Here is a 23,611-nt window from a genome sequence, read left to right on the forward strand (position 1 = left end):
ATGTTCCCAATCATCCGTCATCATTGTCCCATTGTGACAGCGGTGTGCTGCTCTCCCGTCTTCTGGGGAGACTACAGTCTCTCCTCCCACGCACCTCAAGACGGCCAGGAGAAATGCACAGCAAGACTGAATTAAGGCAGGGAGAACAGATCTCTCTTGAGCGTCACTGTCTGCTCCTCCCCGGCCCGAAGAACACCCAAATGTCTCCTGAACTCAATCTTACTTCCAAGTCCTGGGCTCATTCACATAGGAAAGCTTGAAACAGAAATAGTCATACCTCAGGTTACAGACGCTTCAGGTTGCGTTTTTTTTGGGTCACAGACTGGGTTACTTCCAGGTTTCGGCGGTCGCGCATTCGCCGAATCGCTAAACCACGCTTTGCGCATAAGTGCCAAATCGCAACCTGCACGTGCGCAGATGCGCCGCTGTGGGTTGTGAAAGGTGCGGGTTGCGAACATGCATCCCGCACGGATCACATTTGCAACCCGAGCATCCACTGTACATAAGAGACTAATTTAGCCTAGTTTGAAAAGGCCTTACAATACAGATCTAGAAGCAGAGGACTCCAAAAGCGGCAAAGGTATTTTTGTCACCTTTATGGTAGCATTCCCCAAACTTGGGGAATTTGCTTTGGACCACAACTCCCATCAGCCACAGCCAGCATGGCTATGCTGGGTGGTGCCGATGGGCGTTGGAGTCCCAAACATCTGAAGGGCACCAGGTTGGGAAAGGTCCCCTTTCACTGATCCTGTAAGGTAGGCCAATCTTCTAGTCAACCTCATATTGCTGCTGGACTGAGGCATTTTCCCCTCCTGTGGTTTCCAGCAACTGACATTCAGAAGCATTACTGGCTTCAGCCATGGATGTGGAACATAGGTATCATGGATAGTAGCTGTCGATAGCCTTCTCCTCCATGAATTTGTCCAGCAGTGGAAGACAGAAATGCCTGGCGTGCTCTGGTCCATGGGGTCACGAAGAGTCGGACACGACTAAATGACTAAACAACAACAACAACAACAAAGCCAGTGCTAGAAACTGAGATATGAAAGCTAGGTGCTAAATGGAACATTAAAGCTAGGTTATGGGCGCAACAATGTAATGTCTAGGCACACTTTTTTATAACAATAATACAAAGCTGAAAATGAATGAACTGCAGCTAAAATATTATGTTTATTTTTTCACACGATCTAGTCCTTCCCCTGCCCACCCCCCTAATATTCTTGAGAGGGTCTCTTCTCCAGTTTTCAGAGAGTAGCTGAAAGTAGGGAGGCAGAAAAAGGTCCTCCTTTCCTTCCATTCTGCAGTTTTAATCTGAAATCTTAGGCGCAGTCCTGCATCCAGGGCTCAGAAACTGCTAATGCTAATGAAATTCCCTGTCACAAAATGTGCCTAGAACAACGGGAGTTTCAAACACTGATCCATTTTGCCCCTTTCTGAACTTTTCCCAAGAGGTGAGGTGACCAGATCTGTACACAGAATTCAAAATATTTGCCCCCCCCCAGTCTATTCTTCCTCAATTGTAGAAGGAGGGAGGTGGGTGCCTATTAATGGTTTTATTTCTGTACATATCCTTTAAATATTGCACCCGTCAGCTTCACAAGTCACCTTGAGCTGCGAAGGAGGCAGGCTATAAAACACTAAGGAACACTGACTTATTAATTTACTTTGTTTTCAGCAAATACAAAAAGGAATGCAAGAAAGGAGTTCTGATCTAGCCAAGTACGTCCACAGCACTGTTTCCGATAATAAATAAAACCCCATCCGTTTCATTTGCCGGATTAGTGATGTTCAGTCTAATCATTAGGCTTTGCTTTCTTCGCTTAGATGTTTGCATGAAGCAAATGAGCGTTATGGAGCCTGTGGACTGCGGCGGAAATACTGATTGCCAGTAAACGATGTGGACATAAAAACTCAAAGGACGGATGATGTGCAGACAGCTGAAGCGGCCTTAGGCCACGTCATAAGGACGTGTCAAAGGTCTCACCTTGTCCAGCATCCACAGCGGGGACCACCAGGCTTGGAGGCAACAGCAGCTGTTGCTTTCTGGCATGTGTCCCCCCCGAAAATGGAGGTTTCATTGAGCCATCGTGGCTGTAAGGTAGATTTCCATCCACCATCCCATTATTAATTTGTCTCATTGGTTTTTTTAAAGCCTTCTAAGCCAGCGCCTGTAATCCTGTGGCAGTGAATCTGTCATTATGTGAGGAAGGACTTCCTTTCATCTGCCCTGAATCACCTGCCAATCAATTTTGCTGGCTGAGCCAGAGTTTTGAGAGAGGCGGAAAAACTCCTCTCTGACCACTTTCTCTCATGCATGCATAATTTAATAAACCTCTGCCATGCCACCCCCTTTCGCTGCCTTTTTCACTAAAGTAAAAAAGCCACAGACAATCAGGCCTCTGATCCATCTAGTCTGAGGCTCCTGCGCTCTGACAGGCAGCGGCCTCAGAAGGCCTCTTCCCAGCCACCTAAGGAGCACTTTTCAAACAGGAGATATGGGGGGGTTTTTTTGCATAAAGTATTTTGCTTGGTTTCTGTTTGTTATGTTGTTTTTGCTTTTAAATGAGATTTTGCACACTGCACGCGTATATATTTTTTATTGGTTTCCACTACAGAAATGAAATGAAATAAATCTGAAGATGTCATCGGCCGACTCTGGGACCTCTAGGAGGGGAAGAGGGGTCCGCCTAACAACTCTCAACACACTTTAACAAACTACATTTCTCATGTGTGTGTGTGTTGTTGTTTTTTTTTTGGGGGGGAACCATGACTGTTTAAAGTGGGACCTTAGCGCTTTAAATGTATGGTGTCAATGTGGCCCTGCCACCCTTTTAAGTATGATAAGGTATAATTTGGCTATTAACCCTTACTTGTCCAGTACAAGAATACTAGAAATAATACAGTTGTGCCTTGGAAGCCGAACGGAATCTGTTCCAGAGGTCTGTTCGACTTCGAAAGTGTTTGGAAACCAAGGAGCAACTTCTGATTGGCTGCAGGAGGTTCCTGCAACCAATTGGAAAATGTGGAAGCCATGCCAGACGTTTGGGTTCCAAAGAGTGTTTGCAAACCGGAACACTCACTTCCAGATTTGTGGCGTTTGGGAGCCAAAACGTTCGACTCACAAGGCGTTCGTCAACCAAGAGACGACTGTACTAGGAATAATAGCAAGCTCCCTTATGCATCAGACCTTTGGTCCATCTAGCTCAGTACTGTCTGTCTAAACTGATTTGCAGCAATGGCTCACCAGGGTTTCAGCCGAGTGTGCATGTGACTCTCTCAGACACACCTTGATATGCCACTGAAGACTGAACTTGGCACTGTCTGTGTGCAAAACTGCAGCTTTGTCGCTGGGCTACAGTCCTGCCTCAAGTGTCAAGGAACCCCAGAGAAATTCACCCCAGTCCTTTCCCAAACACACACAGCCCCATCAGGTCACTGTAGCATTCTCTGATGCAAAATGCCTCCACCTGTGGGGGTGGGGGGGGCAACCCTCAAGTGAAAAAAGATGGATCAATTTTTGAAGGCAGTATAAATCCTGGGACAGGTCAGGGAGTGTCTGCGGGATTCATGGAGGGCAGGGGGAAGCCTGGAAGAGGGGGTTGCTTCTCCTCTTCTCCTTAGACTAGACAATCTCTCTTTAAAGGCTCTCTGCTTTTAAAAAAGAAAGACGGCAAAGGGGGGTGGGAGCCCAGACATCCATGCGATAAACGTCCCCCTAATCGCGTCAGAAGCTAAAAAGCTCCAGCAACAGCCTTCAGGCAGTTGCTCTGATTGGGGGAGCCAGATCTGCCAGCCATTGGCAAAGACACCTGATGGGGTTTTTTGGGGGGGGGGGGGCGCGGAAGAGTGGAGAGAGCAGAGTCTGCCTTGGCTGGGAAAATAAGACAAAAGCCCAGACAGATTGTGTCTGAGCTAGTTCAAAAGGAGTCTAACCCAAAGGGCTGGAAGAAAGGTCTTGCCCCTAACTTCCTTACATTTGCTGATTTTATTTGTAACAGGTAAGAAGAGCAAAGATAAGAAGGAGGGGGGCCAAAATAATTCTTTTCTCTCTTCCATCCTTCCTATCGCACACCTTTCCCCATCCTCCTTCATGAGCAGCACCAGAAAGGAGCAGGAGGCAGGGGGCAGACCCCCCCCAAACAAGGAGCTCACTCCCACTTGCCCCCCCCCCCATTGCTGGACTCCTGTCCTTAACACCTATTTTCATTTATATACCACCTTTACATCCAAGGAGCTCAAGGTGGTGCACATGGTTCTCCCCCTCCTCATTTTATTCTCACAACAACCCTGTGACATAGGTTAGACTGAGAAGCAGTGAGTAGCCATCAAGGTCACCCAGTGAGCTTCATGGCCGAGTGGGGATTGAACCCTAGTTTCTCCCCGGTCCTAGCCTGACAGTCTAACTGCTACACCAAATCGGCTCTCTTTTCTTTCAGGGACCTTTGCATGTGGGACACAACTGGCCCACCCAGAAATATACTTTGCCCCATTTTACTCCTGCTTTTGAAACTGTTTTCTGGTAATGCCACTGCCCTCCCTCCCTAATGACAAGCCATTGGCCCCATAATTGCCTTGAAACCAGGCCGCTGCAATGTACTTGTATTGGGGGGCGCAGGAGCATTGTGTGTGTTGGGGAGGGTAAGAATTGTCTCATATGACTCTTGTGAAGCTGTGGCCAGTGAAGGAGGCAGCGATCCAGCACCCAGGGCAAATAATGTGTGATGCTACTTCCGGGTCGGCGCCATCGCCAAATGGCGGACTCCCTCCGAGCTCCGGAGGGAGTCGGCTGGGTAGGGGTCGGGTCCTGCCATGCCGGCGACGCGGGGACCCTCAAAAACCATGGGCGGAGATGCCCATGGACTTGGTGACTCGGCGGGCACCGTTTGCGCCCCCCGACCCGCGAAGGAGCCTTTTTAAAGGCTGCGGAGCGGGTGACGGGGGGTGTGTGGTGCTGTGAGTCCAATGCTTCCCCTGCCCAGCGAAGCCGCATGCCATTCGGCGGAGAGCAACGACTTCTTCTTTGAAAATTTCGGATTTGGACTAAAAGGAACAACCCGTGAGTAAATTGATTGGACTTAAAAGGGAAATTTGATCTTTGAATTTGGAGCGAGCGGGGGGAGTGCAAAAAGGAAGTCCGCCCCCCCCCTGTTGTAGATGGCTCAACGCAAGGCTCAATTTGACAACTAAGATCGAGAGATGAACTTGTTTACCTGAAAAAAAAATTTAACTTCACGAAGGGAAATTACAATAATTGTGCTGGAGGAGAAGACTGATTTGTGGGAACTAAAATGCAACCCCCCCGGGAACCGGGAATGATCCGCTATGAGAGACTGGTGAAGAGACACAGAAACTTTGACAGCTGTCAAAGTAGCTGTCAAAGCAGGAAAATAAAAGAGAACTTTGTTACGATGGCTTTGCTGGTTAGATTTGTTACAATTTGGACATAAATTATTGGAAATAAAGGCAACAAGTTATTTGACTTTTGGGTCAGATTTTGAAAGAAATTAAGTTACCATATTCTCTCTAGAGGGAGGCTGGGAAATTGCAACAGTAGCAGCAAGTGGAAAAATACTATGAATTTGAGCAGGATCTGTTATCTCTTGGGAAAGCTGCAAAAACGAAGCATTATTTTGTCTACAGAGGTTTCTATACTAAAGGAGACAATGGATTTATCTATTGAAGAAAGGAAGGGACTTGACGCAAGTTATGTTCCTGAATAACAAAAGCCTCTGTGGAGAACAAGAAGTTTCTGAATTAGAAGGTTTCTGCAGCAGAACAGGAAAAAGCAACCTGAGGAATAAGAGCTGGACCAAATTTGAAGCCGGAGTATTTGGAACATCCAGACTTTAAAAGGACCAAGAAATAGAATTTAAGTTAGACTCTTAAACATAGAGGTCTGGATGGAAGAACAATGACTTTTTCTGAGAGTTTTTTCGAGATTGGACTTTCTGAAGTTAAAAGCTATCAAAAGACGGCAAAGTGGAGTTGAGATATAGACGTGGATACACCAGGCTGGCAGTAGACAATGGATGAACTTTGGGGATTGGAACCGGGGAATGGGGGGGGGGGAGATTTGGAATCCAAAGGCTGTAAAATTATATATTATTTCTTTCTTTTCTTTTTTCATGTTTGTTGTTTGAAAATAGGGGAATTCGTGGAAGGTAAATGGGGTCGATCTTAGGGAATTATATAAAATATAAGGAGAAATGGTTCATTAAGATAAATAAGATAAATTAATTTGGAATAAATGGGTTATTTAAAATTACAAATAAGGTTTTAAAATTTAAAATTTGGGGTAAGAATCTGTGGAATCAATTTAAGGGAAATGGAATACAAGAGGGGGAGGGGGGGGGGAAGTCCGGGAAAGATGCCACTGAAACCAAGTGTAAATCATATTTGTTTTTTCTTTCTTTCTTGCTATCTTTCCTTTTTATTCTGGAAAATTTTTAATAAATATTATTAAAAAAAACAACAACAAATAATGTGTGATGCTGTTCTAGGTGGAGGGCTCTTGGTTATTTGCAGAACACCTGCATTGCACGCAGATGGCCCCAGGTTCAATCCCCAATGGCACCTCCAGATAGGGCTTGTGGTGTCCCATGCCTGAAACTCTGGAGAGCTGTTGTTGCCAGTCAGTACAAGACAATACTGAGCTAGATGGACCAATGCTCCGACTCTGTATAAAGCAGCTTCCGAAGTTCCTCTGTTGTGCTCCCATCTCTCTGGCTGCACTGTAATGAATCACAGCTGTGTGTGAGGGCACACACACACACACGGATATTGTAGTTACTGATGGCAAAGGAAAGGCAGTTTCATTTCTGCACCACAGATTCCATCTCTGAGATCCGGTGCTGGAAAAGGCGTCCCGATGGGGGAGAAACGCTGTTCGGCTTACATTCTTAATGCTACTCTACCTCATTCACACTTCCCAAGGGAGTATGTGAACTGAAACACATCCGTCCTCCCAACGCTGGAAATTCTTCTGAATTATGTGGTGTGGTTCACGTGCCAGAAATACGCATACAAAAATGCATGCATATATTGGGAGGCAGCGTGCACAAAAATTGCATCTATTACAGCATACAAAAAATGCCTTAAATCAGGGGAGTTGGCTTACAAAGGTATGTATATTGGGCAGAACCACATACAAAAATGTATGCACACTAAGATACTGACAAGATCTTTGTGACAACTTTAAAATGAATAAATAAATTGCAAACCGATGAGGACATATTGTGAAATGGATTTAAGACTGGAAAGATGGAGACAAGGAGAGAAGGGGAAAACAAAAAACAAAACTTAGGGACCAATTTCTAGACCGTTGTTCCTATACTGACCAGTTGGCACAGTTCAAAGGCAGGAGGTGCCCAATGGAACTGGGCCTTGGGCAAAGCTGATGAAATGAGCTCTATTTCCTATTTCCTCTTCCACTGAGGCAGTCTGAAGTAATGGCTGCCTGCAGATGACACCTGATAGAGCTATTTCTCTTGGCAGTCCCCACCCCCAACAATGGGGAAATGTCTTGCTGTGATTCCGTATCCCTAACAGGAAAGGGGTGTGTGACTGCATTTGGAATAATGTGCACAGTTCTGGTCCCCTGATCCCCTGACCTCAAAAAGGATATTGTAGGGCTAGAGAAAGTGGAGACAAGGGCAAAGTTTTTCTCTCTCTCATATAACACTAGAACTCATGGGCATCCAACAAAGTTGAGTGGGCAGACGAAACAAAGGCCCTCTTCACTCAGCACACAGTTAACCTATGGAACTCCTTCCCACAGGAGGCAGTGATGATGGCCACTGTAAGAACAAGATGCTGGACTAGATGGGCCCCTTCTGGTCTGATCCAGCAGGCTCTTCTTGCATTCTTATGGAGATGGGCCTCCTATTTCTCTTGGCTGGAATTGCATGCAACACACTTTGGCAGGTAAATAAGCACACATCCATGCCAGGGCATGCTACCAGCGTCTCCTTTGTGACCCTTCCAGCTCTGTCCTTCTCTCTATCTGCAAACCATCCCCCCCCAAAAAAAATTCTGCTGCTTTAACACTTTTTATAGCAACTGGGTAAGGCAGCAGTGAGAGCGTATAAATTTCAAAAGACAGTTTCCCTTTCTGCCTGGAAGGCACCGGAGCCCAGCCAGGATTAGCGTCTGCGGATGCCGGCTTGGGTGCCTGCCAGAACCAGGGAAATCTTTGGCACTACAGTGGCTCAGATGAGGGAGAGGGAAGCTCTTTACGTGTGAGAGGGAAGAGGATCAAGTCACTCCCCAATGGCCAGCCAGTGGCTGCATGGTAGTTATGGGAGGAAACAGGGCTGGTGGGAGGACAACACGCCTAAGTGGAAGCCCCAGGCTCCTCATTTGGAGAGCCTCTCCCTTCAGCTTAGCTTCCCAACTGGGATCAAGGCTTGCAGGGGGGCTATCAATAGCTGCCCCTCACAAGAGACTCTATCTATCTATCTATCTATCTATCTATCTATCTATCTATCTATCACAAAGATTCATTATCTTCCCATCTGTTTGGAGAGCTCCGTCATTGTTGCCCCAGCCATGTGTTATTGATGGTGCTCTGCAACTGCTTGCAGGTGGTGCCAGAATTGGATCTGTAGGCGGATGGAAGGAACTAAAGCCCTAATATATCATCTCTTGATAAAAATTGATCTCCTCCCCTTCTCCCGGTTGCTCTTTAATATTAGCCTGGAGTTCATTTTTTGCCCAGTTACAGAGCAAAGCCATTGACTAGTCAATGTATCATGAATCATTAGCCTGGCAAAGTGTGTGTGAGGCACGGGTGCTCCAGGGTGCTCTTGCCAGATCGCTCTCACCAATTCCAGACAACCCAAAAGAGAATTAGGGCGTGCTCTCAAAGCCCTTACAAAGTCCCTACAGCTTTACCCATAATGCAAAGGCAAGGCAAAGAAGCTGAGTTAAATGAAATTGAACAACACAGAGCAACGTGTCTGGTCTCCTTGGGTGATCAAGGAGTGCTTCCAGCCGACCAGTCAGACAAACTCTATCAAAGTGTCTTCCCTATGAAGAAAGGCTGCAATATTTGAAGACTAGGTGTGTGGATATCCAATGAAGCTGAACGTTGGAAGATACATAACAGTGCACAGTTAATGTATGGAACCAGGCCGCACAGGAGGCAGTGATGGCTTCCAGCTTAGATGGCTTTAAAAGAGGATTAGATAAATTCATGGAGAAGGCTATCAAGGGCTACTAGCCAAAATGGCTCTGCTCTGCTTCCATGGTCAGAGGCAGCAATGTTTCAGAATACCAGTTGCTGGAGGCCACGGGAAAGGAAAGGGCTCATGCGCTTGGGTCCTGCTTTTGGGCTTCCTACTGGGGCATCTGGTTGGCCACTGTGAGAACAGGATGCTGGACTAGGTGGGCTACTGGTCTGATGCAGCAGGCTTACGTTATGTTCTTATGTTAAAGCTGCCTCTTCCCTTTCCCCCTTTAAGGTAGGCTAGGATGATTTCTTTTAATATAAGCACACATATATCCTAAAGCATATAAAGAGCAAAGGGATTTGAGATGCATCCACCCCCTTATATTTTGATTAGGACTGTCACCCAATTAAATAAATCTTGGTCACTTAATCCTACAAGTTTAATTGATATGCTCTTAAATTTGCAGCTGAAGAAAACAGTTCCAGGGGAAAACCACTTTATTTTTGTTTGCTTTACTGTATGTGGGTGTTGCAGTTGGCACCATCTTTGAAGACACACACATGCACAGAGAAAAGGAAATCCTCTTCTAAGATGTTGTTTGCCATCTGCTTTTTTAAACATGTTATTTTATTTTTACACCCCCCCCAAAAAAAAATTCAATTGGCTGCCTGATGAATTGGGAGGTAGTTTCTTCCCTGATCAAAATATTTTCCAATAGAACCGTCTGACTGATGTTCACCCAAAAATTGCAGCATTAATTTGCAAAGCTTAAAAGTGGAAAAGTAGAGATGAAATGGCAAATTTTAACAGAGGCATTTCCTCCTCTGTTTTCCACCTACAACTTGCATTTGTTTCAATGGGGGCTTGCCAGGGTAATTTGCCCAGGGAACTGGGCCCTAAGAGGCTGAAATCTAAGGTCTTGCAACATCCATTTGTCTCACCTCGGATGTGAAGCAAACAGCAGCTCAAAGCCCACAAAATTAAGGCTTCTGAGAGTCAGTATGGTGTGAATGGGTAGTGGTTAGAGTGCTGAACTAGGACCTGGGAAACCTGGGTTCAAATCGTCACTTGGCCATGAAGCTCACTGAGCCTCTCAGACTAACCTACCTCCTAGGGTTGTTGTGAGGACTAAATATGGAGCGGGAGAACCATGTATGCCACCATGAGCTCCTTGGGAGGAAAAAAGGTAGGATACAAATGCAGTAAATGAGTAAATATATAAAGGTATGCATTGTTTGTTTGATTTTACCTTTGCAAGTTCTAGGAAATTCAGTGCAATGTACATTTAAAGAAAAGTACATTTTGAAAAAAGTACATTTTGAGAAATGTACATTGTTAGATTGCTTTGTATCATGCCAAAAAAGACCAGAATAAAAGCAAAGCAAAGCTGGAGCTGGATTTAGAGTTCCTACTTCACCCACAAGCACCCTTTGCTCTGACTGTAACGAAAGACCGGCTCAAAGGCTCCGCTGCCAAGCAACAGATCCATCCTGGGTCATCTTGAGCATGATTTCCCACAAGATGCAGTTTACTAACATCATGAGTTGCCAGTGTGGTGCCCATAGAGGATGTCTCTGGCCCCCGTAGGTCTCCCTGCTGCTGCTAAAATCAGGTTTGAAATAAGAATTCTGTTGCAGACAACAGAATTAGGTTGCAGTGTATATGTGTGTGTTTGTGTGTATATGTGCTCATGGATCCAAAAGGATTGGTGGCCCCAGACCCACAGTATTAATGCACGATCTCTGGGTGGTTTGCATGATAAGGGAAAAAAAGATAAAAATGTGAAATCTAAAAGAAAAAAGTACAGAGATAGGAAAAAGCAACCTGCAGAGAACAACATCAGAACAAAGGATCTAAAAGGACTAAAAGCTCACAGGGTGGGTGTCAGGCAAGCCTCTCTGGGGAATTCCACAACCTGGGCACCAACAGTGAGAAGGCCCCGTTCTCCGAAAAGGCCAAGGGTCAGGAACAGAGGGGAGTGGAAGGAATAAGCCAACAAACAGCCTGGGAAGTGTTCAACACCAAGTCCAAGACCAACTCCATTAGCTCAAGCGGCAGGTGAGGAGAGGTAGTAAAGCATCCTCTAATCTAGCTTTCCCCAACCTGGTGCCCTCCAGATGTTCTGAACCACACTGCTGGCTGTGGCTGATGGGAGTTGTGGTCCAAAACAGTGGTGGTGGCTGGAGTCAATGGGAATCAATGGGATTCCAAAGTGGCCATGCTGGCTGGCTGGCTTTCTCACAGGCATCTGGTTGGCCACTATGAGAACAGGATGCTGAACTAGATGCCCGCCCACCCCTTTGGCCTGATCCTGCAGGCTGTCCTGTTCTTAGACTACGCTATGTTGTTTGGGGCTGATGGGAGTTTGCAGTCCCAAACATTTGGAGGGCAAGATATTGGGGATAGCTGCTCTAATCTGTCCTGAGTCCCCAACACAAGATGCAGGTACCCAAGATTGGTGCTCAAATGGGGAGGAAGCCTAGAGAGGGAGGTGGAATATTTACAGACTTCCCCCTCCAAAACACAGGTATTTGATTTCTGGCTGCCAGATTTGTGGACTGACATACTTCTTGCAGGAGGAAGACAGGCCGCCTTCCACTTTAAAATGCCTCATCGGCACTGATTCTAACCGCAACAATGTGGGCTGGCCAGCCATTTATGATGTGGGCCACGCAGGTCCGACGTTTGTTCCAGGTGCCGCAAATCAGCACCAGCCGGCAGGATCGGCAAACAGCCTTTGCTATTTATTCAACACGCCATCCGTGCCAAGAGTGTTTATTTAACTGGGAGGCATTGATGAAGGGCATGGAGAGGTGGCAGGGACGGCAATTCCCTTTTCCGAAGCAATCATTTTCACGGAAGGGGAAAGGGAGGCCATTGAGATGCACACGCTGAATATTCAGCAACCCGCCCACAAGGCGGCTGAATTCGGGAAGCCGATGTGACCCGACGCTCGGGGAGGAATTAGCAAGCTGTGTCAGATCAGCACGGTTCAATGCAACAGAAATGCCATGAAGCATCAAGAAGCATCGCTTGGGGGCCGCCAGCTGGACACGTCACCCCTCCTGCCTCCACCTCCCGCAGCAGGTGAACTGTAAGGGGGTGGCCGTGACACAGTGTCTCCTACAATCAGCCTCAGAATGAGTTCTGGAGAGCCCAGCAAAACTGGACAAAGCTGTAAGGGGTGTGAGCAATGCAACTCCTTGCACACAGAAAACAAGCACGTCAAGAAGATGGCTAGGCTGGGGTTTCTCTCTCTCTCTGACATGCTAGGATTCTCATGTGCAGGGATTTTTTAAACTGCATGGCACAGCATCTTTCAGCTCCCTTGCCTATGGCATTGTCTGAATCAGGGGTCGGCAACCTGTGGCCCATGGGCCGCAAGTGACCCACAGGGGTTGTTTAAACGGCCCCCCGAGCTGCCCCCGAACCGAGTCACCTGCTCGGTGAGTCTCTGCGCGTTGCGCTAAACCAGCGCAGCATGGAGACTCGCTTCCGCAGCACCAGAAATTACATCTGTGTAGACGCGATCCGGCCCACTGAGAGATCTCCACGGGGGTGAACAGGCCCTGGCGAGGTAAACCTTGCCGACCCCTGGTCTAAATCACTATAGCAGACACCTATCTAAAGAGTCAAGGTTCAACAATCAAGATTTGGTTGTGCTTAGAATAAATCTGTAAGTGGGAAAATGTTTCCTTATACCAAGATGAGGATTATATTGAAATAAAGAGAAACTGTTCTAGCTATACGAAATGAACTGCTGTGAGGTTGATGGAAGTAAAAAAACAAAGAATAATTAAAAGAGTTTCACTCCAGAAGGGTCAGTACCTCAGCAGAGAAATGACATTCTGGGATGTCTATTGCAGTTTTTTTGTACTATATTTATGTTCTTACTTTTTGCGTTTGCTCTGTTTTTGCTTTGTTTTTGTTTCTTTCCCCCTTTTTCCTCTACTTTTCTTCTTTCTTTTATGTCTTTAGCTGATATGTTTGTATGCTTTGTTTTGTTTGTATTTGCATAATTCAATAAAAATAATTAAAAAATAAAATAAAATAAAATAAATCACTATAGCAGAAACACCTCTTATGACGACGAGCCCTACTGGATTAGCCCAAGGGTCCATCAATCCCAGCAGTTAGTTGCCCACAGTGGCCAGCTAAGATGCTTTCCAGCTAGAAAACCAAAACACAGGGCGGGAAGGCAACAAGTCCCTGCTGCTGCCAGGCAAGATGTGTTCCCCTGTTATTTAGAGATACACTGCCTCTGAATAGGGAGGCTCCATTTAGGTGCCATGGCCAATAGATGCTGACAGGCACCCCGCCAGCCACCAATGTCTCTGATCCAACTGCCATGTGGAAATTTAGTATCAGCAGGAAGGAAATAAAAACACCTAAACAATGGAAGCAATGACACAACCTTCACCAGATGTTTTGGACTACAAGTCCCATCAGCCACAGCCATCATACGATAATGCTGGTTGGGGCTGATGGGAACTGTAGTCTAAACATAGGCTGGATGGCCACCCAGCAGGGTTTATTTAGCTGTGATTCCTGCCTTGCAGGGGGTTGGACTAGATGACCCTTGGGATCCCTTCCAACTCTACAATTCTATGATTCTATGCCAAGCGTGGATGGCAGCTCCCTCCTCCCTCCGATGAGATGAACCTCAAATGCCTTTTCCTGCCTTGAGGTACCTTGGCTGATGCAAGGAGAGCTCTGGCTCAGCAGTGCAAACTACCTCCTCCCCTTAATGCCGCCTGGCAGCAGCTGAGGAGCCTGGCTCTGTTGTGCCAGGGAGCCTCCATCGTCTCCTTTCCCTACAAGCAGCCAAGTAGCTACAAGAGCCTCAGCAAACTGAGAAGTGACATCCCTATGTGCACCAGGGTGGTGAGACAGAGGCCCTTGTCGATGTGTGAGATGAGAACCCACAAGCAAAGCGAAGGACCCACAGACTGGTCATTTTCCCAGAGTGAAAATGGACTGGTGATTAAACCAGTCTGGGAATTACGGCTCTGGGAGGGGAACAGGGGAGTCTCCCAACAGCTCTGAGCACCCTTAGCAAACTGCAGCTCCCAGAATTCTTTGGGGGAAGCCATGACTGTTTCAAGTGGTATGACAGCACTTTAAATGTATGGTGCAAATGTGGAATAGGTTTCCTGACTCTAGTTGACGAGCGCCTGCCTGTGTCAGTTTCTCAGACCTTGCTGATGACTGCTACAAAGCCAAGGTAGGCCCCTGGCCTGAGGCCTCCACCACCACTGCCTCTCTGGATTCTGTTCACGATGCTAACAGGAGAGAGGGTGGAGCAAGCAAGCAAGCAAGCAAGCTTAGCCAGTGGTGGTGTAGTGGTTAGAGCGTTGGACTATGAACTCGGAGACCAGGGTTTGAATCCTGACTCAGCCATGAAGCTCACTGGCTGTGACCTTGCGCCAGTCACTCCCTCTCAGTGTAAGCAACATACCTCCTAGGGTTGTTATGAGGATAAAATGAAGAGACACACATGAGCTCCTTGGAGGAAAGGTGGGATATAAATATAAGTAAATAAAGACACTGACCCCCGAAGCAGGAGGCCACACGCAGCTGGACATTTGCTGGGCCACGCTGGAAGAAGGCCCCTTGCCTTGACAATACTGCTCTTCCCCACATTGCACAAAGCACTGTGAGGTTTCTCTATTTCTCACACCCTGCCTCTTAAGCGATACGAGTGACCTGCCTGAAACCCTCTCAAATTCTGCAGCCAGCGAAGTTGACAAGTAAGATAATACATGATGGCTCACCCACAAAACAGGTGGCTTTGGGTGTGTTTGTGGCCTGCCCAGGGTTGAAAATCCAGGCATGCCACCGCACAAGCATGCAACAAAGTAGGATGTGGACCCTATGGCTTCCCCCTCCACTGTAAAGCTCATGAAAAGCCTCACGACAGGTTTCCTGGGACAGAAGGCCCAGACAAGCAGATGTCCTCATGCCGTGGCGCCCTGCCAGTCAGCAACAACACCTCCCAGCGCAGACAAGCATATGGCAGGCGGCTGGTCCTCCCCTGGCACTGAGGCACCGTATGGCATCACTGCAAGGGAACCAGCCCTGCCGATATCATCCGATACTAGCCCAGAGGAGGGGATCGTCTGGTTGCTTTGTCCCCCTGTGGAGTGAAGGAGGTCAGGGGAAGGGGAGGTCTTAACAAGGGCAGCGATACTGCGGGTTGGCAGACTCTGAACAAGCTGAAGGCGCCTTTGCCAACCTGGCATCCTCTGGATGTCCAGCCTCAGCCAGCATGGCTGCAGGAGTCGTCGTCTAAATCATCAGAAGGGCAGCAGGTGGATGCAGCATCCTCTGTAACAACCAAGGCTCAGCAAAACAAGCCTTTGATCTGAGATGCCGAAATTCAAAATCCTGCCTCCTCAACTGCGCTACTCTTTCTTGTCTCTCTTCCTGCGCCTTGAGTCGTCAATTTATTTCTTCATTTAGGCCACTTCTGTGCCACTTAATATATGAAAAATATCTCGAAGCGGTGTACGTGAAACTAAAGCAACAACAGGCAAGTTAACAACTACTTTACAAATATACAGAGTTACATATAAAAATGTTACATTAATACATAAGGAACACGGGAAGCTGCCAGATCCGCAGGATGGGGACTGGATGCTCTTTGAAAACATGGGTGCCTACAGAGCAGCTGCTGCTTCTACTTTCAATGGACTCCAGAGGCCAACAATACACAATGTAATGTCAAGGCCAGCATGGCAATTGATGCCACGGATAAAGGAGCAAGGTTTTCAAGCTAAAGTGGAAGAGCAAGGATGTCACTTTGCCACTCTCACACACCTGGGAAAGTGCGATTGAACACTATCTGGCAGCTTCTACTTCAGTGAGCACTGATAGATATAGTTTTGGCTAACATGCAATTTTAGGAATAGAGTCTTAGGGCTCTGGGGACGATTAACTTAATCCTTGCTAGAATTTTAAAATGTTTTGAACAGCCAAGGTGGTGTAAACGTAACGGAATAGACAACTAGCAGCTGGAGGGGGAGGAGAGGGCAGAGAGCTGTGAGTGAGGGGGGGGGGCTTTTCCCAACCTCTGGACCCCCGGGGAAACTCAAGAAACCTGCTGTACCTGGAACTGGGTGTGAAGAGTGCAGCTGAATGGGGCACAGCTGTGGGCAGCCTGAGGAAGTACCACCCACCTTGGACCTGCCATAAAAACCATGTCCAGAGTGAGAGATTAGGGTGATGTCGGCTGTTTCCAGGAACTCTTATCGTCGTGAAATTTTGTGGGTGAGCTGAGAGCGTGTTAGGCCCTGCTAATCTTCTCTGGTTGTCCCCACTAGAGGTGATGAGTGTTAAAAAAATCAATATGAGGAAAAATTGGATTACATATGGAGAGTTAATTGTTAAAGAAGGGGGGAGATGGAAAATGAAACCTTATGAAGAGGTAAAAGAGCATGTATATGACTGGTTGCATTATTTACAAACAAATGAAATGTTTAAGAAGGATTTTAAGGAATATGGATATGCGGAGAAAGAGTCAAAATTTCAAATGGAGATAATAAACAATGAATTTAAGATATTATCTAAAATGTACAAAATCCTGCTAGAATGGCACACAAAAGATGAGGAAGTTAAATCGGTTATGATAAAATGGGCCAAAGATTTTGGATATAATATACAAATGGATGATTGGATTAAATTATGGAATGAAAATATGAAATTTACTGCATGTACAGCATTAAAAGAGAATATAATGAAAATGATGTATAGATGGTACATTACACCGGTGAAACTTGCAAAAATGTATAAAATATGTAAAAAATGTTGGAAATGTAAGGAAAAGGATGGCACTTTTTACCATATGTGGTGGGAATGTAAAAAAGTGAAGAGCTTCTGGGAGTTGGTTTATAATGAACTGAAAAAAATGCTGAAATATACATTTGTTAAGAAACCAGAGGCTTTTCTTTTAGGAATTATAAGAAATGAAATAAATAGAAAGGATTGTAAACTTTTCCAATATGCAGTAACAGCGGCGAGAATATTACTGGCCCAGAACTGGAAACAAGAACAAGTACCAACAATAGAGGAGTGGAGAGCAAAGTTGATGGACTATGCAGAACTGGACAAATTGACAGGGAAGATCAGATACCTACGAGATCAAAAGTTTATCGAGGACTGGAGAAAGTTGGTGGACTATTGGGAAGACATAAGTGATAGAGAAATAACGTTAGTGGCATTTAAAGAAGCTCTGTAAAAGTCAAAGAGATATTGCAAAAAAGAAAAAGTTTTTAAAAGGTTTTTTGAAAGGCAATAGTGAAGTTAAGAACTGTGTACCTAAAAATCAAATTCGGATGATTGTCAGAGAGGTTGAGGGAAGTCCAAAATTGGAAAATTTGTTAAAGCTGAAAATGTGATATGTTATATATTTTTATTGTGGAAATTAATAAAAATAATTAAAAAAAAAAAAAAGAGAGCATGTTAGGCCCTGGGTAAGAACCCGGAAGCTGAGAAGTGTGTCAGAAGGAAAACGAATTGATATTGATTTATATATATTAATAACTTTGTATTAATGTAACACGTTTTTATAATATTTTGTTTAAGTTGCCTGTTGTTGCTTCAGTTTTTTGTACACCATTTAGAGATATTTTTAAATATATTGTTATAGAAATCAAAATAATCCATCCATCCATCAAGTCAGTCCATTGGTTCGCCCAGCTTAGTAATGTCCACACTGACTTGCAGCAGCAATCTAGGATTTCAGGGAGGGAATCTCTCCCAAAGAACTGATGATTTGGTTAAAGATCAGAAAATGTGTGTTTATAACAGCATTAAAAATATTTATAAAAAGAAGAATGTAAAAACAAGCCGAAGAGCCCAATGCAATGCACACTTACCATTGCTTTTAGACTAGTGAAATTGTAGTAACTTACCACATAGAATCTTGGGAGTTATAGTATGCAGAGGATATTTAGTGTCTTTCCTAAAACTAGCCCCCAGTATTTTCCGAGGGAAACTAAATGGCATAGGAATCCGATTGATGCATGTCTATTCAGAAGTAAGCCACAGAGACTTCAGTGAGACTTATTCTCAGCCATCAGTGCATGGTAATGCAGCCATAAACTGATCTATATCTGTAGTGTGCAGACACTCAAACTACATGGAAGAGGAAGTATTTATACAGTGGCTGCCAAAATTAATCTTTACACACATCCCCTGCCCCAAATGGATAAATAAAAGCACATGTTATAAGGAGAAACACCAACAGGTCAGCTGCCCCTAGCACAAGTCTCAGCCTTGGCAAACAACAAAATCCGAAAGCGCATGAGCCTGGAGGCCCTTTCCTACCTTGACCCCGCGGATCCGGAACTCAGCCAGGGCGCGGCTCATCTTGGAAGCTGCCGTGGTGTGGTCTTTGCCGTGAGCAATGACTTTCACCAGGAGGGAGTCGTAGTGTGGTGAGATGATGGCCCCCTGAAAGGCAGAGGCACTGTCCAGTCGGATCCCCATGCCCTCGCCACTCCGGAAAACCTAGAAGAGGAGAGGTCCACAAGGTCAAGAGTCTCCCTGGGAAGTAACACATAGCGTTTGAATGATGATTGATTGAATGCATACTAGTTTACTGCAGGCTTCCACATCTGCGGTTATTCTTAGATTTAGTCATGATTTTGATGCTGAATTTCCTAGCTCAAAGATATGAATTGTAGCAGCTAGAAATGCTCCTCTGAAATATGAGGTGAGCATTACAGGCCCCCAAAGTTCTTCCCTTTAAAGTTTCAAAAGAGATATCTTAATATTACAGCTCAGACAATCCCAATAACCCCAGCATTTTAGCTTTATAAACAAAGCTAAAATGCTGGGATTATTGGGAAATATACTTCAAATATGAACCAATTGAGAAGTAAGGCATTAATAACACATTTATTAACAGCAGCTAGAATAGTAATCGCTAGAACTTGGAAAACCTTGCAATTAATGAATATTGATCACCGGTAAAACATACACTGGCAAACAGCCCATAATGGAAAAGCCATTGCAAAAACTGGAAGGTAGCAATGAGAGAGGGGGCGGGGAAGATACTTTTTATACTGCATGGTGTGATTTTGTAAATATACAAATGGAATAACACACAGACGAGAAGTACCTACAACATACAGTCTTGGGAAAAAGAAAGTGCACCCCCTTTGGATTATGTGGTTTTACATATCAGGACATAATAGCAATCATTTGTTCCTTAGCAGGTCTTGAAATTAGGGAAATGCAACAACACATGACATCTGTCTCATGATTTAATTAACAGAAACAAAGCCAAGATGGAGAAATCATGTGTGGAAAAACTAAGTACACCCTTACTGCTTCCATAGGAATTAAGAGGTTAAGTAGCAGACAGGGGATGCTAATCAAATGTCCTTGCTTAACTGATCATCAGCAAGTGTGCCAACCTCTATAAAAGCAGAAGTTTTAGCAGTTTGCTGGTCTGGAGCATTCAGGTGTTTTAACACAATACCAAGGAGGAAAGACAACACATTCCCCTTCAGCCTCACAAAGTGTTAGGGTTAGTAAGCTGCATTTCAAAGAGTCAGACCACTGGTCCATCCAGCTCAGTGTTTCCTACACTGACTGGCAGCAACTCTCTAGGACTCCAGAGAGGGAATCTCTTTCTTCCCTACCTGAAGATGCTGCCAAGAATTGAGCCTGGGAGTTTCTGTGTGTAAAGCAGGTGCTCTAACCACTGAGCTACATCTCTTCCTTTTAAGCAACTTAACACCTTTAAACACACTCGCTCTCCAATCCACCCAGGCTTTCTCCAGGTAAATCTACTGAGGAAAGTGGGGTGATCATATTCTCCCCACTCAATAAGTGACCAATCTCATAAACAGGGAGAGGACAATCTGCATCCCCAGCCAAAGGGTCCACTTTAACCCCCTGCCACCTGCTTTTTGGCTACCATCTCCAAAACTGGGTATGGAGAGATTGCTTGAGGAGCTGGATCACATCCCCAGCTTGGCAGTAGCCTCATCTAGTCGACTGCGAATCAGTTTTATTTTTTATTCTACTAATACCCACCCACTTCCCTTCCCTAAGGAACTGGCCCCTGGGGGAGGCAGCGATGGCCACCGACACGGGTGCCTGTAGAAGAGGACTAGACAAATTCATGGATGAGAGAACTATCAATGCCTACTAGTCATGCTGGCTGCACTCTGCCTTGACAGCTGGAAGCAGCAATGCTCCTGAATATCAGTTGCCAGGATCCACAGGAGGGAACAGGCCTCTTGAGCTCAGATCCTGCTTGCGGGGTTTCCCATAGGTATCTGGCCAGCTACTATGAGAACTGAAGGCTGGGCTAGATGCCCTTTGGGCCTCACCCTGCAGGCCCTCCTTATGTTCTTGTGCAAAGGGGGTGCTCTGCCCCTGAGCTACAGGCCTTATTATTAATGTAAAAAGTACTACTCTGGAATCAAAAGTACAAAGAAAACAGAAAACTGAAGAACGTAAGAATGTAAGAATAGCCTTGCTGGATGAGGCCTAGCCCAGCATCCTGTTCTCACAATGACCAACCAGATGCCCCAATGGGAAACCCACAGGCAGGATTCAAGCACAAGAGCGACTCCTGTGTCTTCCAGCAAGTAGATTTCAGAAGCATTGCTGCTTCCAGCTGTTGAGGCAGAGCCGAGCCATCATGACTAGTAGCCATTATGAGTCCTCTCTCCTTGAATTTGTCTAATCCTCTTTTAAAGCCATCTTCTTCTCCTAAATTTAATTTGTTAGTCGCTTTAACTTGCACAAGACAACGCCCCCCCCCCGGGGGCCGGATTTAGGTTTGATGAGGCCCTAAGCTACTGAGGGTAATGGGGCCCTTTATACGTTCAGCTGTCCTTTGTCAACAACCAATGGTCGCTTTTTTGTGTTGAATATATGCTATATGATAATTTATGGACCTAGTAAGTATCTAAAGCCATTTTCACTTTACAAAAGATGTATTTTATCAAAGTAATTGTTGGACCGAAATACAATTTTAGGGAGAAGGCAGGGCCCATTACTTACATCATAGGAGCCTACACAACACAAAACACTGTTGCTGTATGTAGGTTTTATTTCATTTGTTTTTTATCTTATATTTTGGAAATGTACATCCAGTTTTTTTCCATTTAATTTTTTTGGGGGCCCCCTTGGGGCCCTAAACTATAGCTTGTTTAGCTTATACATCCCCCTCTCTGCCCCCCTCTCACAATATATATATATATTAAAACCAGGGGGCAGGAATACATTAAAAATATCCCACTCCCTTCTGAAAGGCCACAGATAGTTAGAGGCCAAAGATCTGGTTACAGAGGAGTTTTTGCCTGGTGCCTAAAGATATATAATGATGGTGTCAGGCGAGCCTCCCTGGGGACAGCATTTCAAAAGTATTAATCTTACATTAATATTACTTATTGCTTTTGTTTTTGCTTCTTCTAATACCCTCCCATTCCCAGAAGAATAAGCTGCCAGTTTCCTTCTGGAAAAGGTCCTGGCATGGAAAGATGGCAGCAGTAGCAGGAGCAGAAGAGGGGAGAGAGAGGCAGAGAAGACAAGTCCAGAGTTTTATAGCTGTTCTCACACACACACACACAGAGAGAGAGAGAGAGGGAGGGAGAGAGAGACGTGCTTCAGGAGGATGCAATCTCCATTGTTCGCAGCACTCCTCCTGCACTTTGGTCAGCAAGAAGCTTAAGCTGATGTGACAAGGCCCTTCGGAGGCATGCAGTGCAACGTACAACATGCCAGCTTGTGTAACATCACTGGACTTTCAAATTCAGGCCCTGGGAACTGCTTCTTACGGAGACGGCTACTCGGGCACAAGACTGGACACTGGCTTACTCTGCATGCCTGCAATCATACAGAACAGAACCTGTCTTTACTCAAAATACATGAATACAGTTCTGAAAGTCCACACTTTCTTTATTTTTTAAAAAAGAAATCAAGTAAGCTTCTAGTCCTCAGGGTGGTAGGCAACATGATTTACGAGAAGCTGAACCTAAACCAGGTGTTCCAGGAAATGCTCAGGCCTGAACTCTGGCGAATTCCTAGAGAAAGAGAAGAAGAGGAAGAAGAAGAGTTTGGATTTGATATCCCGCTTTATCACTACCCGAAGGAGTCTCAAAGCGGCTAACATTCTCCTTTCCCTTCCTGCCCCACAACAAACACTCTGTGAGGTGAGTGGGGCTGAGAGACTTCAGAGAAGTGTGACTGGCCCAAGGTCACCCAGCAGCTGCATGTGGAGGAGTGGAGATGCGAACCCGGTTCCCCAGATTAGGAGTCCACCGCTCTTAACCACTACACCACACTGGCTCTCAGAAAGCAAGTTCTACTTCAGTGGGGAAGCCAGTAACAAGTCCATCTCTGAACACTGTCTCCCCCTGGATGGCTTTGGTGCCCCCTATTCGCCTAATGGAGCAATGTTTCCATTTTGCTATCATTTGAAGAGAATGAAAAGGTTCCAACAAAAACTATTTTATACGTTTCACTGTTCGTCATGGCAAAACATTAAGTAAATAAATTATGCAATTAATTACATTATTCCACAGCATTCACTTCAATGCAAAGGAACCATGATGCAAATTAAAACAAACAAACAATCAATTATGCATCATCATATACTCTTTGCAGCGTGAATAATATAGTTCTTATCATTTCTATTTGCTGAATTAATGTCCGTTCTGGAGACAGGACTAATAAGCGAACATTGGCAATTTTAATCGCTCTCTTTTTCACTGGAATTCTCTGACATTCTTACTTGGTTCTCAGTAGGACTATGTTGCCCACAAATCCCTCATGGCAGAAAGTGAGTCACGTGTGTGTGTGTGTGTTGTAAGACAAAGCAAAATGGACCCTAAGCTTATAGACTGGTTGATAGTTTTTGTAACCCATCAGGTACAGTGGTGCCTCGCAAGACGAAATTAATTCGTTCCGCGAGTTGCTTCGTCTTGCGATTTTTTCGTCTTGCGGAGCGCAGATTCCCCGGGTATTAACGGCTTTAAGAAAAAGGAAGCAAACCCGCAAGACGTTTTCGTCTTGCGAAGCAAGCCCATAGGGAAATTCGTCTTGCGAAGCAACTCAAGAAACGAAAAACCCTTTCGTCTTGCGCGTTTTTCGTCTAGTGAGGCATTCGTCTTGCGGGGCACCACTGTACATGTAGGCATTTTCCAATTTTATTGTTGCGGCAATCCTGTGAGGTGTGTTAGGCTGAGAGACAGTGGCTAGCTGGTCACTCAGCTGCCTATATTGCCAAGCAGAGATTGGAACCCAGGACTCTCCTATCCATCAAGGACATCAGCAGGGTTTCTAAAGCTATCTGCCTTCAAGGAATACTTTCCACGCAGATATGTTTGGCAGTGGTTAGGGCCTATGTCAATTGTTCCCATCTCTGAGTACAGTACTGCTACAACCCAGCAACCTCCAATGGTGGTGGGACTCCAATT

General features: G+C 45.5%; 1 protein-coding gene across 11 annotated transcripts in view; it reads right to left on the minus strand.

The window, feature by feature from the left end:
* Positions 1 to 23,611, minus strand: part of PC (pyruvate carboxylase) — a 263,520-nt gene that overhangs the window by 74,388 nt on the left and 165,521 nt on the right. For all 11 annotated transcript variants that reach the window (XM_079956475.1, XM_079956470.1, XM_079956471.1 and 8 more), the window contains one exon: positions 18,498 to 18,680. In XM_079956475.1, coding sequence (XP_079812601.1) covers positions 18,498 to 18,680 — 183 coding nt within the window. The remainder of the gene's footprint in view (positions 1 to 18,497; positions 18,681 to 23,611) is intronic.

This window comes from Podarcis cretensis, assembly GCF_951804945.1.
Source record: "Podarcis cretensis genome assembly, chromosome: 16".
NCBI classification, from domain to species: domain Eukaryota; kingdom Metazoa; phylum Chordata; class Lepidosauria; order Squamata; family Lacertidae; genus Podarcis; species Podarcis cretensis.